The sequence below is a fragment of the Artibeus jamaicensis genome, unplaced genomic scaffold (assembly GCF_021234435.1).
Source record: "Artibeus jamaicensis isolate MK-2021 breed Jamaican fruit bat unplaced genomic scaffold, CSHL_Jam_final scaffold_612, whole genome shotgun sequence".
NCBI lineage: Eukaryota > Metazoa > Chordata > Mammalia > Chiroptera > Phyllostomidae > Artibeus > Artibeus jamaicensis.
Window position 1 is genome coordinate 10,808,800 of NW_026522049.1, and position 15,910 is coordinate 10,824,709.

A 15,910-nucleotide genomic window follows, 5' to 3' on the forward strand; every position below is an offset into this window, starting at 1 on the left:
CTCTGAGGCTGCTGGTTCCGTACGTGCCCGCCCCGCCCGCAGGACGAAGGCGCGGACAAAGACACAGTGTACGCCCGACGGCGCGGGGCCGGAACGGCGGGTTTATCCGAGGTCAGTCTCTGCAGCGCGAGCCCGCCGTTCCGGGGGAGTCCGGGGACTAGGAAGCCCCTTCTTCAAAACTCCCTCCTCCAAGTCACGTTGGCCGCACAGCCCGCAGGAGCGCAGCGGCCCCCAGAGCCTCAGCTCCGCGCGCCAGGCGGGGGCGTGGCCGCCAGGCGGGGGCGTGGCCACTGGGCGGGGGACGGGCTGCCGGCGTCCCGCAGCTGCGTCCCCGCGGGCGCCGAGCCCGGCCCCACGCCCCCTCCACTCGGCGAGACCGCTGCCGACTGCGCGGGTGGGGCGCCGCGCGCGTTGGGAGGGCTTTCTTTTTTTTTTTGGTCAAACTTTGGCCACGTGAACCGCCCCCCATTCACTTTTGCACCAATCAGAGGGCGCGGACGGATCCCGAGAGGGGCCACGACGCCTCGCCGCCCGGCCGCTTCTTAAACGCGCCGTGCGTGACGTGAGGGGCTCCTGTTGCAATGGCGAGCTAAGCCGGAGGATGTGCAGCTGCAGCGGCGGCGCCGGGCACGAAGAGCACGGGGACGGGCGCCGCGCGATCGCAGCCGATCCGGCCGGGGGACGCGGGCAGGGCGGGACAGCGGCGCGGACTCGGCTGCCACTGCAGTCACCGTTGCGCTGGCCCCGCGCCTCCGCGCGCGAGCGGGAGGAGCCGCCTCCGCCGCTGCCGCCGCCGCCGACTTGCGCCGGAGCCGCGGCCGGCGCGCGCCGGACATGGTCCCCTCTTAAAGGCGCAGGCCGCAGCGGGGGGCGTGCGGAACAAAGCGCCGGCGCGGGGCCTGCGGGCGGCTCGGGAGCCGCGATGGGCGCGGCGGGCCCGCGGCGGCCGCCGCGCTGCCGGGGCCGAGCCTCGCGGCGCTAGGGCCGGCTGGCCTCCGCGGGCGGGGGCAGCACACTGAGGGCGCGCGGAGCCTGCGGCGGCGGCGGCGGCCCGGCGGGCGGAGCGGCGCGGATATGGCAGCGCGCGGCCGGCGCGCCTGGCTCAGCGTGCTGCTTGGGCTCGTGCTGGGCTTCGTGCTGGCGTCGCGGCTCGTCCTGCCCCGCGCCTCCGAGCTGAAGCGAGTGGGCCCGCGGCGCCGTGCCAGCCCCGAGGGCTGCCGGCCCGGGCAGGCGGCGGCTTCCCAAGCCGGCGGGGCGCGGGGCGATGCGCGCGGGGCGCAGCTCTGGCCTCACGGCACGGCCCCGGATGGCGGCCAGCGAGACAAGAACTTTCTCTTCGTGGGAGTGATGACCGCCCAGAAATACCTGCAGACCCGGGCCGTGGCCGTCTACAGGTGAGCCCCCGGTCCACGGGCACCTCCTCCTGCATCCAGCATCCTGGCGGGCAGCCCTGCAGACCCTCCGAGGCTCAGCTCGAGCTTTTGCCCGACTCCCAGAACCTAGGCTGCCAGGGTACCCACTCCTCGGACGATGCCAAGCATTGCCAGCAGAGGTCAAAGGCAGGATGTGGAGCGCCACGCTCAAGAGCATGGGCTTTGGGGTCATATGCACTAGGGTGTCCTCTTCGGGTGTGGTCTTCATCCCCCTGACTCTGTGAAAGGCACTTCGGCTTTTCAGGGCCAACCTGTCTCCTTTGTTAGACGGGCCTGACTGAACGCGTTTCCCTGTTCAAAATGTTAGAAAAACTCTTACCTGTGACAGAGGTGGTGATTATTTGATTCTTCGAAAGCCACTTGTGTGCCCTTGCAGAACTAGGGCCCCGTGTGAATTAACCTGACGAGACCCCTTCCAATGGTCTGCGTGTGGATTTTACTGTTGGCAGCACTCCTGTGAGTGGAAGGGGGTGCTCTCCGCTCACGGAGCCCACCAGTCTGTTCAGTAAATGGAAGGAGAGCCTTCGGGGAAAGCAGCCCCTGGCCCCTGGTGGATCTGGTATTAACTCGCCCCGGTTAGTGATGATATCCGTCGTCTGGGCCCTAGTTGGCCAGATGAGTCATAAAAGTGGCTGGAATCATGTTCAGGATTAGCAAAGGGATTAGCCAAAGTCGCCTTCCGAAGGCAGATGATTCGGGAACAGCAGCTTTGTATCGGAGTGCATTGGAGATAGGAGAAGTGTATGAATTCATGAAGGCACTTCAAGAAAAACCTCCGTGTGTGTGAAAGACCGAAATGCTGAAGAACAGGCCAGCCAGCGCGGGTAGGTCGTCTGGGAATAGACTTTTCCAGCCCTGAGTGCTGAGCAAGGCCAAGCTGGTTGCTGGTGGTGGTTCTTCGCTTCCAACCAATACCTTTGTGACTTTGGCTTTTAAATCTAGCCCTGGTCCGAATTTTCAGGCATGAGGAGATTGTGAGGGGGAAAGCTTCCTGGATCCCCGTTTCTCTAAGGGAGGATGTAGAGGATTGAAAAAGGATAAAAGAGCCAGAGTGATGTCTGCCCTTTCGATGCCTCAAGCCCTGTGAGTTTCCAGTAGGATCTTGTCAGAATTCAGGGCTCAGGTTCTGCCCGGGAGGGTCCTGAGAGACTGAAAAGCTTCAAATGTCTGTAATGTAAAGTTAGATTAAATTCGCAGTTTGAGAATCTGCAAGGTCAAGGTTTTTCCCCCCTCTCATGTTTACTGTGAATGATCCAGAATTTATGCAAATTGCGTGGGTTTTTTTTTTTTTCCACAAGAGATATATCCGCATCCGAGATTGAGGCTGAGCTACCTTAATTCTCCACTGAGAGGTTTCAGAAGTAAACCCACAGGACTGCAGTTTGGTGATAGACCCTGTGAATGTACAACATTGAGGACAATGATCAAAGAGCAGTTTGTTCCAATAGTAGGTAGTGCCACTCCTTCCTTGTCCCTCCCCCCGGCCGAAGAAATACATTTTCATGGGTACAGAATCAGTATACACCAACCAGCAGGGTTCCGTTAGACCAGCAATAGTCAGAAAGTGCAGTGCTGACTGAACCAAGTATTTTACCCTTGGGGGTGATCTTGTCCCAAAGCCCATGCTTGACCTCTCTTGGCCTCCCGCCAAGTCTCCCACAGCATCTCTTTGAGATGTATATTTTATCCCATTGTTTGTTTCCTTTGCGGCAGTTGGGGGGAAAGTGGAGACGCGATTTACACTGTTTCCTCTCCCTTTGTGACCGCTGCCTTTCTGATAAAGGGAAGCACTTTTACGGGAAACATTGTATCCTATCTTCCTTTTTTGTGATAACTGTGCTTTCCTTTTTATTTCATAAGTATACTTCAGATACAGGAAAATCCTTAGGGGGGAAACAGTGTATCCTAGCTAATCATCCTGTCAACTCTCCCACATTCCTTTTTTTTTAATCTCTCTGATTTTAAGAAGTCACAGTTACCTGCCCCGCCTGGTAAGGTCCTCTGCTTCTCAGCTGTCCACCCTGTGTTTAGACTGGCTGCAAAGAGATGGCACAAGATGATTTTAGCCCTAAGGAACTTTGGAGGCCGGCCTGAGTTGGGGTGGAGGTTACGGGGCGTAACTTATGATTATGACTTTGCTGTGCTTTGCACCCGGGGCCAGAAGTCCACACTCAGCCCTTAAATTGGACATTTCATGCACGGTTCAAGTATAAAAAGCAGCGTGAATCTTCTAGCGCAAGGTACACCTCTAGCTGGATACTGGCTTCCATGTTGTGCTTCCATGCTGGCGTATTGAAAATGTCAGAAGGGAGGTCTAGGGACTAGGTAATCACTCAGGGAGGAACTTAAAATAACCTTTGAAACGTTCGAGGAGATAAGCCCGTCTGCACTGAGGCTGGTGCTTTTGATGACAGGACAGCCCTATCGCTACGGACTTTTACTTTTCAGACCTACCATGTGCTTGAGGTAGGGAGAGGGGCCACCAGCAGGTATTCTTAGCAATGCAGTGACTGCAGAGAGCGAGTGAGAAAGTGATTTTTTAAAAATGGGCACAGACGAAACTCAGAGTGTATCAGATCAGGGTCCACCCAGGGCTGACTTCTTTCACAGGCCCCGAGCAGGTGGCTGTTCAAGCCAGAGACGTGATCCTGATTGGCCAACGTGTTCAGATACGCACACTTTGAATTTATGCCTGTGCTCAGCAGGGACGTGCGCGGCTCCCCTGAAGCCAGACTCTTGACTGGGGACACCAAGTGGGGGATACTTGTTGTCACGGAGCAGCTGCTGTCCCGGTGGGAGGGACAGACGCTAAAAAGAGGGTTGCTGCTAGTTAGTGATGGGCACTGAGGAGAAAATAGAACAGGGTAAGGGCAGGGTGGGGCGGTGCCTTCTTTTTGGTGGTTGGGGAAGGACCTCAGAGAAAGTGGTGGCGTTTAAGCTGAGACCTGATGAGGAGGAACTGGTTGTGAGTGTCACTGACATGCAACTCAGTGGGAAGAGCTGGTTAATTAGAAGGCAGGGACCAGCCTGGAAAGGAACCTAGAAAGAGGATGGAGGCCTGGTGTTTTAAGATTTTATTTACTAATTTTTTAGAGAAAGGGGAAGAGGGGGAGAAAGACAGGGAGAGAAATATCAGTGTGTGGTTGCCTCTGGCACGCCCCCTACTGGGGACATGGACCACAACCCAGGCATGTGCCCTGACTGGGAATTGAACCTGCAACCCTTTGATTCGCTGACCAGCGCTTAATCCACTGAGCCACACCAGCCAGGGCAAGTGAAATCTTATTCTAAATGAATTAGGAAGCCCGCTGATAATTGAGGCAGGAAAGGGAGGCTATTGCATCAAGTTCTGAAAAGTTCCTCGTGCCTAGTATGTGGGGGATGATGGATTGTAGGGAACCAAGGAGGGGTAGGGGGTCACCCAGGTGGAGATCAGGATGGCCAGGGTAGTGTGGTAGCAGTGGAGAAAGCAGTGGTTGGTTCGTGGGTACGTGCCAGATGGAGCAGGAGCAGTGCTCCTGAGGAGTAAGCAGAGAGGAATTAGCAGTGACTTCGAGGACTTGACCCTGAAGAGCAGGGTGGGTGGGTGTGTCATTTATTGAGATGGAGAAGATGAGAGGGCAAACAGATTTAGTGGAAGAAGGCGAATCAACAGGGAGGTGGTTTTGCACAGGGTGAGCTTCAAGAAAGCTTTCAGGTGCATGTGTGGGTGTCTCCTTAGCTCTATCCATGTAATGCACTTAAAAAGAAATTCGAAGGAGACTTGCTTCTGAAGTGGTAAGTGGTAGAGCTCTGAAGTGATCCTCAAGTAAGTTTCCTTGAAGGCGCTGGGTATCGGGAGTTCTACAAGTAAATAAAATAGTGTGTGTCGACGCAGCTGCAACGTGTGTGTGTTCTAGGTAATTCCACTTTAAAGTGGAGCCGCGATTCCTCCATAGTAATTCATTCAGCTGCTGAGTGATGGGTCATCAGACGCCCCGGATTCCTCGTGTCTCTCATTACTCGCTGCAATTCATCTTTTTCCCATATTTTTCTTCTTCTTTTTGCTCTTCTTCCTTTTTTTTTTGATTATGTTGTTTGATACACAGTGTTTTCCTTTCTGATTTTAGGGGGTTTTGGTTGTTGTGTGTGTTGTTGTTGTTTTCTAAGCTCAGAAACTTAATGCCCAGGGGACATTTTTTTTTAAGCAACATTTTTTCCCCTGATTCTAGAAGGGCTGGAAACACCCAGACCTCCTGTTCCCCAGCTAGTATTATGTCTCAGCAGCACCTGGTGAAGCAGCCCCCGGCCCCCTACCAGCGCAGACGCCCTCTCCCTCCTCGCAATTCCTGGCTGTGTCTGTGCATTTCCCGTGTGTCCCATCGACCCTCCGGTCTGTCCTCAGGCCAGTGCCACCCGCTGAAACCATCGCAGGTGGAATGTTTTCATATCCGGTAGACAAGTGTCCCTTTGTTACGCTTCTGTGGCAGACATTTCTTGGCTACCCTTTACCTGTTCTGGCTGGGAGAGTTTTGATGCTTTTAGATTTTTTTTAATTAATGCTTTGATTTTTTTTTTTTCCTTAAGCACACATACTTAGCTTTTTTAGTCCACTTTTATGCCCGGAGCGCAGCGCGAACCTGACACCTTTTATTTGTCTTGGTTCTTAGCTGCCCTGGGCTGAAGATGGTGTCCTGTTTTGTCCTTTCTTTACTTTCTCAGAAGAAAGCGGGCCTGGTTTCCCTTCTTTGCCCCGCGAGTGATAAAGGGCACTGCGAAAGATTGGCATCGGCCTGTGGGGAGTTGTGGGAAGAGGGTTTGAGAAACACTAGCTCTGGATTGGGAGGCCTTATCGCCAGATGTCAGAGCAGTTTAATGGCCTCTTCCTAATGCTTTCAGTGAAGGCAGACCGCGCCTCGTACCAGCCTTCACGAGCACATCGCCAGAGTGCCTTTGCTTCTTTCTCCGACTCAGGAAACCTGCTTTGTCATAAAAGGCCGTAGAGCAGCACTTGCTGTCTCGGAAAGGATTCGGATTTGGTAGAAATCTGCCCAAAGCCTCCCATAGTCCAAGCAGCCAGCCTGTGAGCAAACTTGGGGAGCACGACCCACTTCACGCTGTGCATTGAGGCTGGTGGAGAAGGTGGCCCCGACAGGGAGTTTTGCTTCGTTTTGCGTGGTTAGACCAGCCCAAAGACACCCGTGGTTGTAGACAGAACGTCATATGTGACTGTGTTTCCTTCAAATCAGCGGTTTCACTTTCCCCTGCCCGTTAACTAAGCTGCTGTTTATTGAAAATAGACGGCTGATCCTATCTCCGTGCAGTTCACCATTCAGGGAAGAAAACTAACAGTAACAGCAGGTGAGCAGGGCGCACAGGCTGCCTGGGCTCCTGACTCCGGGGGTGCAGAAGAAAGACCTGCGCTGGTGTATGGCAGAGGCGATGAAGAAGGGTCTGGCCCGCAGCGCTGCCCGCTCTTTCTCTTGCTTCGTCATGAAGGCTGAGCAGGCGTGTTTGAGGCCGGGACGATAGGTGCCCAGAAACGTGGAACCAGCAGGAAGGAAAGAGGGAGCGATGAAAAGGCACAGCTCACGGGGGCTGGGATCTGAGATCGAGCGCATACATCCTCCGGAAACTTTTCCAGAGGCACTTAAAGCTCTCCTCGGAGAAGTAGACATTTCGAGGACCTGCGGTGTCCTACAGTGAGAGCCACGGGCTCCAGCTGATTCCACCAATGTAGCCCGGATCGCCTTCTCAGCCATAAAACACGGTGCGGCCGAAGTGCTGGAAGGAGGAGAGGGTCGGGGTACGTTTGTGAGCGTCGGTAGTGCAATCGTACACTCGGCCGGGGAGACCCTCTTTGTTTAAAGTCAAACAGTAAACTCTGTGTGGCACGGGAAGGGAAACAGGGTAAGGGTCCCCTCGGCACGGCGCCGAGGGGTCTTCGTATTCTCCTGGGCACTTCTCTGTTTCTATAGAGTTTTTCCACGGTGGTGGGGGGCGAGGAGGAGACGGCAGCTTCAGGAGTGCGGCGAAGTCATGGGCAGCCGCTGGGCACAGATGGCCCGTGGGCTCCTGGCTCCCTGGGCCTGGTCTGGGGTCATTCCTGTTTCACTGAGTGACAGTGAATCCTGTCCGGTAACACAGGGTGGACAGGTGCACTTGGTTGTTGTGATCAGATTTTCCTCGGCTGCTGAAACGTCACAACTCCTCGCTGATCCTGGGAGAGTCGGGCGGCATCTTGCACGTGGCCGCGCCTCCTGTGCATTTCATGGGAGCGCTGCACACCCCGGCCTGTTCTCTGTGTCGCTGGGGCCTCTGCTTCTGGCTGGTGGAGGGCAGACAAGAGGTTTAGTTACGATTTAAAAGTTGCAAAGCCGTCCATCTTCTCACTTCCGCTCCGTGTCACTTCTGAAGCACTCGTGGCCACAGTGTTTGTGCCGTAGCCGAGTACCCGTGTTCGTGGATGATTAAAAATAGGCTCCAATGTAACGTGTCTGGGTGTACAAACCCAAAACCTGGGGATTATTGAAAATGTAGACAATGGCGCCTCTTAAACGATCGTTTTGTAAGTCGAGCTTAGGTGCAGAGGCTGATTTGGCGTGAAACCTTTTGCGGTCCGTTTCCAGTCCAGTGCCAGGAAACGGTGGCGCGGATTTAGAGTATGGAGTGGCCGAGGGAACCAGGCGCAGAATGAGGGCTTCACAGGCCAACGTTCGTCCCGTCCAGCCTCCCGGCCGTCAGCTAAATGCAGCCCCAGCTCCGGAGAGGTGGCCTCCACGGCAGCTCTAGGCCAGGCCGACTCCGAGCGGCCGGAAGTGGCTGAAGTGGACGTGAGGCCACTCTCCTCCTCGTCCACAGAAGGGCTTCCTCAGCCTTCTCAGCAGAAGAGGGACGGAGAGAGAGATATGTGGGCGATGGCCTGGGGAACGGAACAGACAAAGGGCCGGCCGGCGCGGGCTTTAGACTCAGGCCCCATTTGAGTGCTGGCTTTGACATTTATTACCTTTATGATGGTGGGCAAATGACTCACCAGGCCCCGAGCCTCCGTGTCCTGCCCTGTGACATGTGGATGAGGGTCCCTCACAGACCTCATGGCGTTGTCACTAGGTAGAGGGTCCGATGCCCCCAGCACAGCACCTGGCACTTGACAATTGCTCGGGAAGGGCGGTGGTCAGCCCGTGAAGTGGGCTGGGTGCCTCAGTGAAGGAAGACAGACCCAGAAAGCATCTGGCCAGAGTGGATTCCGAGTCATTTTATTGTTGGCATTCAGTAACACTGACTTTGTGTGTGTGTGTGTGTGTGTGTGTGTGTGTGTGTGTGTGTGTGTGTTTGTGTAGCATTACGTTTGAAAATGACTCTTGCTCATGTGTGATCTAAGAATTAATTGCCTGCTGGCACTTCTACGTGCCCAGCAGCAAAACGCGAACTGTGAAAAGTCGCTCTCTGCCCCTAGAAGCATAGGGAACGTATCATGAGATCAGAATTTGCTTTTGGTCATCAGACTCTGGATTTTAATTCTTGCCTTCCAGAGAGGGTGTATTTGTGGTCGCAGCTGATGAGTAGTCCCATTGTTCGCGTGAACCCAGACTCCTAAGGGCAGGCGGCTCTTAGCTCGCGCTGCCTTGGGACGGCCTGCTGGGCTGGTGCCCGGCCGCCGTCGAGGTGGGAAGCTGAAATCCACCCGCCAACAGCTTTGTCGAGGGAGAAAATAAGGTAACAGTGAAGACTATACTTGGATTTCTCTTGCAAGAAACAGTTTTCCCACCTTTTTGCCTACTATCAAAATGAATTTGAGATTGCTCGCATCCTAAGGGCCTGCAGGCAGTTAAAGATGTGAAAAGAGGAGACTGCAATTCTGGAAACCCCACGTGCAGAGGGGGAGCGGGCCAAGCGCAGCGCCCGGCTGCAGGCAGGTGGTGCCTGAGCGCCTGTGGGACGTCCTACCGACATCCCGCCGGAGCGTGTTTCTTGGGCTCCAGGTGAGGCTTCCAGGCATCCGTTGGTATCCTCGGAAGACGGACCTCAGCAAGTTTTCCCAAGGGCCTGCTCCAGCTCAAGGTCACGGTAGCTCCGACTGGCAGCCTAGACCTGGGTGTAGTTTGGGGAGGAGGAGCTGAGGTGGCCTAGCCATCGCCCTGTGCTTCGTGCGAGGACTCTCGCCGCATTGGCTCTGCTTTCTCTGTCCTGGACCCCCGCTCCCCTGGCAGGGGGATCTTCGGGTCTGAGAGTCTGGGAGAGGTTCACCGAATGCCGGGCCGTGGGACACAGCCTGGGGGCTTCTCTTGAGTGCCTGCTGGAGATCTGTAGCTAAAGTGAGCAGATGCAGGGATGACGTGATGGCAAGGAGGTCTCAGCACTGGTGCGGGATTGGCTCGGCGCTGGCCGTGGGTGTGCGGCTGGCTTTGGGGGGGGCCCCACCGTGACTTTGCCCCGCCCGCCACCCCCAGGTGTAGGGGCACCTGCACACCTTGCTCCCACTTTCCTACTATAGATTTTCTTCAACCTCATTTTCTCACTTCTTTTTTCCATCACGTATACATGTATGTTGTCTTAAATTTTTTCCGTACCAGGGAGAATATAAATAAATATAGTCTGCATTTAATTCCTGTCATCTATCTGTTCTCCAGGGTAAAGCTGTGGTCTGCTTCCCTCTACTGACCCCAGATTCTGAGGTGGCGTCATCATGGGAAGTTCCTTCAAAGGAGCCATGTGACCATCGGGCAACACGTGTCATGGTGACTTGGGGACATCACAGGGAATCTCTGCTTGTCGCCTGTGAAAATTAGTATGACTGACAGTTTAGGAAATTGGGAAAGAAAGTGCTCAGTCTCTCTCCATTTTCTTTTACCTTTTGTCCACGGAATAGAGTAAACAGTGTTTTCATTATAGAAATAAAGTCTTCTATTGTCTTTTTTAAAATTTCTTTGGATGCTTTTTAGCTTAGAAGCTTTCCCTTCCCCCAATATAAATTTTCCCCAACTCTGAAACCGTAGAAAACACGAAGAAGAAAATGAAGCCCTTTCTGGTCCTTCATCCAAAATAACCCGAGTAAACAGGGTGGAGTTGCACTCGATACATTATTTTATTTCGTGTACTTCGTGATCCACACCCCAAGTCGGCACTGCCATCTGCCTTGTACACTTACCCGCGTGTTCCAAACGTGTACCAACAGTCGTGCTGCAGGCCCCATGGGCTCAGAAATGCACTCAATGTCATTTTTGTTAAAAGGACCCTGACCGGGCGTGGGGACCGTCCTTGGGTGTTCCTCGGCGATGCCGCTCCCCGCCAGCCGCACTGCGGAGCTACGATTTCTCCCTGTATCAGGGGAGCGTTTAAGAGGCCTGGCAGCACAGAGGGCCGCTTGGCGCTCTCACATTTCAGCTGTCTTATCTGTGCTCCGGCAAGAGCCGATTATCAGGCCGCGGAAACCGAGCTTTCCGGCGAGGGCCTTTGCTAGCGTCCCGCGGTTCCGGTGAGGTGAGAGCGCTCTGCTCCCGGTGACCAGTGCGTTGATGACAAGGTTGGCGCTTGCTTATGAACATCGAGGGGCCGGCCCGGCTCTGTCCCAGGAGGGCCCGCACATTTCCTTCCTTCCTTTCACATGTGCCCCTTCTCCCCCCACGGGTGAGTCCCACTTCACATTCAGAGCGCCGACTCGCTGGAGCCACTTAAACGCAGGTCCCTCCGCGGAAACCTCCTAATGTCTTCAGATGGCAGGATTTCCGAAAACGTCATCTTAAGAGATTCCCCTCAAACCACCAGTCATTTAAGAACAGAAAAGGGCAATGAGAGGTTTTTTTTCCCCCCTGGGTTCCCTAAAAAGGAAAAGAAAACTGGGTGGAGTTCACCATAAAACTGCGGCGAGGCCTTTAAGGAGGGTTTGAGGTCAGGTCGTCTGCTTTGGAAATTAATTGGTTTCTCTGCCTGGACAGTGACATCATTTCAAGTCTTAGATTAGTCCTTCACTGTGCCAGCACCCAAAGTGCTTCTGTCACTCTTTTCTGCCCAGCGGGGCACGCGGAAGCAGGGCCGGACGGACGTGAGTTTCGACCCTCACTCTGGTGCAAGGAATCCTGGCGTTCGCCCGACTTTGGCCCTGACATTGGCTGAGGTGGACAGTAAAACAAAATTCTGACTTACAGCCCGAGTGTCGGGTGTTGAGGCGGAAATGTGAGAAGAGGCAGTTTTCTTTCACCCCTTCGCTGGACACTGGTCGGCCCTCCCTTTCCTGTCTCCCTCGTTCTTTATGTCACTCCCTTATTTTGTTTGCTGATAAGTCACACCTCTGGAACGCTTCCTGCGTGCCACAGTGACTTGGAAGCATGTCACCCTCGCAGCCCTGTGAGGCAGGGACTGCACTTGTCCCCAGTTTACAGGAAGAAGGAGGAGGCATAGAGTGAGTTGCCCGGAGTGGGGCCGAGATTCTCGCCCCAGCAGCCCGGTTCCAAACTCTTGCTCTGAACTGTCACACCCTGGGTGATCGGCTCTGTCCTAGGCTGTTCCTTCCAAGGCCACCAGCGGTGTCTCGCCTGCCCCTGACCCAGAGGATGTCACCGTGCTTGAGTATGTTGATGGCTTTTGGGCTTGGCGGCTTTAGTACCACTTTGAACTTGGTCTGTCTTATAAATGACATGTTAGTTCAGAAGCAGCTGGGTCGACCCTCAAGTTCAGTTGATTTTGTTTACTACGCTTTTAAAATCCATTGTAATGTAAGACAGGTTTATTTATCTTGAAACCCTATTTCACAAGTACTATGAATGGTAGTGTGTTTCAACTCCAGAGAGCCTGTGAATTTTACCTAATTGTTTTCTGCTTGCGGTTTGATTGGACTTACTTCTTCACGAGGGAATGGCAGGAAAACTTTGTGTGGCTCGTGGAAAGTGATGAGACTCTTGCCTGGAAATGTCTGGAAGGGAGAGACAGAAATTGTCTGCCCGCGTGTGCGCACAGATACACGTGTACAGTCTTTCGGTCACTGATGCCACGCAGGTAGGCAGTGTCTCCTGACCTCTCCGCCGTGCCCAGCCCTGAAACCAGTTACGTTTGCAGAGCACTGTGACTGCCCCACGGAAATCGTTTCTACACGAAGGGAGGAGTCGGGCTCCTTGGCCGGGATGGCAGTCCTCTCAGCCCTTCCTGTCATCACCGACTTCCTGAGGCGGGGAAGTTGCCCTCCTCCCCATGTGACCACATCAGAAGACTGTGTCTCGTTTCTTACACTTTCTAGGTAGGTTGTGGTTCACTCTCATTTTGTTTTCCCGCTTTGACTTTTATTGGTATGTATTTTATGCTGAACTCACTCCCGGGCCGTCAGTTTTTGTGGCCTCAGTTCCGTCTGGGGCGCCTGTTTCTTCTGGGCTCGGAACGAGCTGCCCTTTCTCAGTGGGGGCCCCTCGGGGGGGCCGGGAGAGCTCCTGTGTGCGGGTCAGTCCGCCCGCCAGCTCCATAGGTTCTGCGCCGCATCTTGGGAGCTCAGTTCGCTGGGACGGGCTCCAGGACCAGAGGCTCTAAGACCCTTAAGTTCAGCGTTACTCTCTGCGTTCATAAGCACGCATAGCAACAATTCAGCGTTGTTTTGGGGCCTCTGCCCCTGCGTCCAGCCCCGCCGTTTGGCCCCGGGCACACCTGCCAACCCCACCACTGCAAGAGCGGGAGGGCACACATTTCTTCCGTCAAGTGACATCCTTCAGGGCTTGGTGGCTTTTCTGATATGCATGCCCTGGATGGCCCAGGCCATTTCACCTGTGTGTGTTTTTTTAGTGAGTACGAAGGTTTGAACCTCTGGATTTGCATAACTTTGTAAGGGCGTCTGGGTCGAGTGACTAGTGAACCGTGTTCAGAGGGCACCTGTGGCCACTCCAAGGAAGAACTCACTTTCACTGTTCAGTGCACTTGTCTCTGTAAGGGAGGGCTTGGCTTCTCTTTCAGTTAATTGCCCATCCTGCCTGGGTGATCCAACACGCTTTTCTCCAGGGGCATAGTCTTCATGAAAATGCAGAGTGTGCAGCTGTGCCGTCGTCATCTGCTGTCCCACGGGGCTCCGTGTGTGCCGGATTCTTTGTTACAACGTCCCACAAGTGACGGATGGATGGCTACAGTTAAAACCCGTCGGCGTTAAGGGGAAACATCACACCTACTGTATGGCATCCGTTCTGAGATGCGCCTTTTTTTTTTTTTTTCTTTTCACACTTTAACATGTCTGAGCCCTTGGGTGCCTGTCTCAGATGCTGGCGTCATGTGGTTGTGACTGGCGATTGTTACTGGTACACAAAACGGTGGTGCAGCTTACAGCAGGCATCCTGGATTTGATGGAAAATGATACATGTACGTTCAGTTCTTGGACACTTGGAGACGTGTGCTTGACACAAATCCTTGTGGATTTTCCCCTCTGCTTGAATGCAACAAGCATAAAGTCATTTTCTATTCTTTGTATTTGGGCTAAGAAGAGAGTTAAAAGCCAGTGGTAGTAGCTTTTTTTCAGTGTAGATTGTTTTTAAAATGACAAAAGCAATATGTATGCTTTAGAAATTCAGTTTTGCAAGATGACGAAACTTGGGCAGAATGGATGATGGTGGTGGTTGCAGAATAATGTGAATGTGCCTTGATGCCACTGAACTTGATACTTAAAAAAACGGTTAAAACGGTGAACTTCAAGCTTTCTGTGTTTTATCACAATTCGTTTTTTTTTTCCAGGAAGTAATAAGCATATAACAATCGCGCTCACTGTAGAGACAGACAGAATAAAAAGTGAAAGTCACCTCTCGCCTGCTCCTCCCCACCCCCCACTTGGTATTGATTCCCCAGAGGTGGGGTACATGTTTTCAGATAGTCTCTCAGACCTTCCAGGAGAGTCTGGCCTTGACCCTGCACGTCACTTGTCACTATAATAAATCCCATGGTGAGGGCCCTGCCTCGGAGCTGTGCCTTTTCGATCTCCCTGAGGCTAAATTTACTAATTGAGTCATCCTCTGTGAGATGTCTTTCCTAGAAGTCGTCTCTACACATGCATGTTTGTAGCTGGACTATTTCAGCTCTTAATACGCAGCGTAAGGGAAGGGGAAGGAAGAGCGGGACTCCGGGGCCTTCCACCCTCGGAGAGGCAGGACTTTGTGCCTTCTGACTGATCACCATTTCCCCTGTCTGTGGGGCGGGCAGGCCCTGCCCTGGGGGTGCACACACCTAGTGCTTCATCTCCCTTCTGCTTTAGAGCGGGAAGACCCCCGTCTCGGGGGCGAAGCGTCTGGCAGGCCCCGCAGTGTGCCCCCATTGACACCGCCCTGCCCTGCGCTCTGGGCCTGTGGGGCCAGTTCGCACTCATGGTTCTCATGCCTCTCGGTGCTGCGAGCCTTTCCTTCAGAGCCTGGTCTCCACGGATGGCAGTGTGTACGTCCATCTGTGAGACCGTTTGATGAGTGTCTGTCTGTCCCCACGCCGCCGCATGGGTCGAGCCGCCTCTGTCTGGCCCAGCACACACTCGGTGCAGAGCGAGCGTTCAAAGAAAGTGTCGAGTGAACAACTTGTTTAATAGAGTGGAGGAGTGTGTGGCTAGGGAGCGAGCAGTGACAGTGAATATTTAGACCTCGGTGGCCTGGCAGCTTGGTTTTCAGCCACAGCTGAAACTTCTCCTGACGCCATTAGAACGCTTTACCCTTCTTTTGGGTTGGGGTTCTTTTCAAACGACTGTGGAGTGTGGAATATCCAGTGCCACGGGGGCTTCCGCGGAGGGGCAGCCAGCCGACCCAGCAGCTCCCTGTCAGTTTCCTGTGAACTGCACGGCGGGCAGCTCACCAGGAGCAGGCCCGCGGGTTCCTGGAGACAAGGCGTTGGGCCCAGACCGTGCTCTCACTGCATTTTGTTTCCATTCCAGAACGTGGTCCAAGACAATTCCTGGGAAAGTTGAATTCTTCTCCAGCGAGGGCTCGGACACGTCCATCCCCATCCCCATAGTGCCACTGCGGGGCGTGGACGACTCCTACCCGCCCCAGAAGAAGTCCTTCATGATGCTCAAGTACATGCATGACCACTATCTGGACAAGTACGAATGGTTCATGAGAGCGGACGACGACGTGTACATCAAAGGGGACCGGCTGGAGAATTTCCTGAGGAGCCTGAACAGCAGCGAACCCCTCTTCCTCGGGCAGACGGGCCTGGGCACCACGGAGGAGATGGGGAAGCTGGCCCTGGAGCCCGGGGAGAACTTCTGCATGGGGGGGCCCGGAGTGATCATGAGCCGGGAGGTGCTCCGCAGGATGGTCCCGCACATCGGGAAGTGTCTGCGCGAGATGTACACCACCCACGAGGACGTCGAGGTGGGCAGGTGCGTCCGCCGGTTCGCCGGGGTGCAGTGCGTCTGGTCCTACGAGGTAAGAACGCCAAACAGGTCTTGTCCGTGTTGCCCTTGTTCTGAGCCAATCACGGGGGACACTAGCAATCCTGTCCTGAAGTGCTTTTACATCTTGATCTTCTTCTTTTTTTTTAGAAATTTGCATTCCCTC

General features: G+C 54.3%; 1 protein-coding gene across 1 annotated transcript in view; it reads left to right on the top strand.

The window, feature by feature from the left end:
• The first annotated feature begins 960 nt into the window (after positions 1-960).
• Positions 961-15,910, top strand: part of CHSY1 (chondroitin sulfate synthase 1) — a 46,359-nt gene continuing 31,409 nt past the window's right edge. The window contains exons 1-2 of the mRNA XM_037145914.2: positions 961-1,394; positions 15,283-15,778. Of these exons, the coding sequence (XP_037001809.2) occupies positions 1,075-1,394; positions 15,283-15,778 (816 nt within the window). The 5' untranslated portion in view covers positions 961-1,074. The remainder of the gene's footprint in view (positions 1,395-15,282; positions 15,779-15,910) is intronic.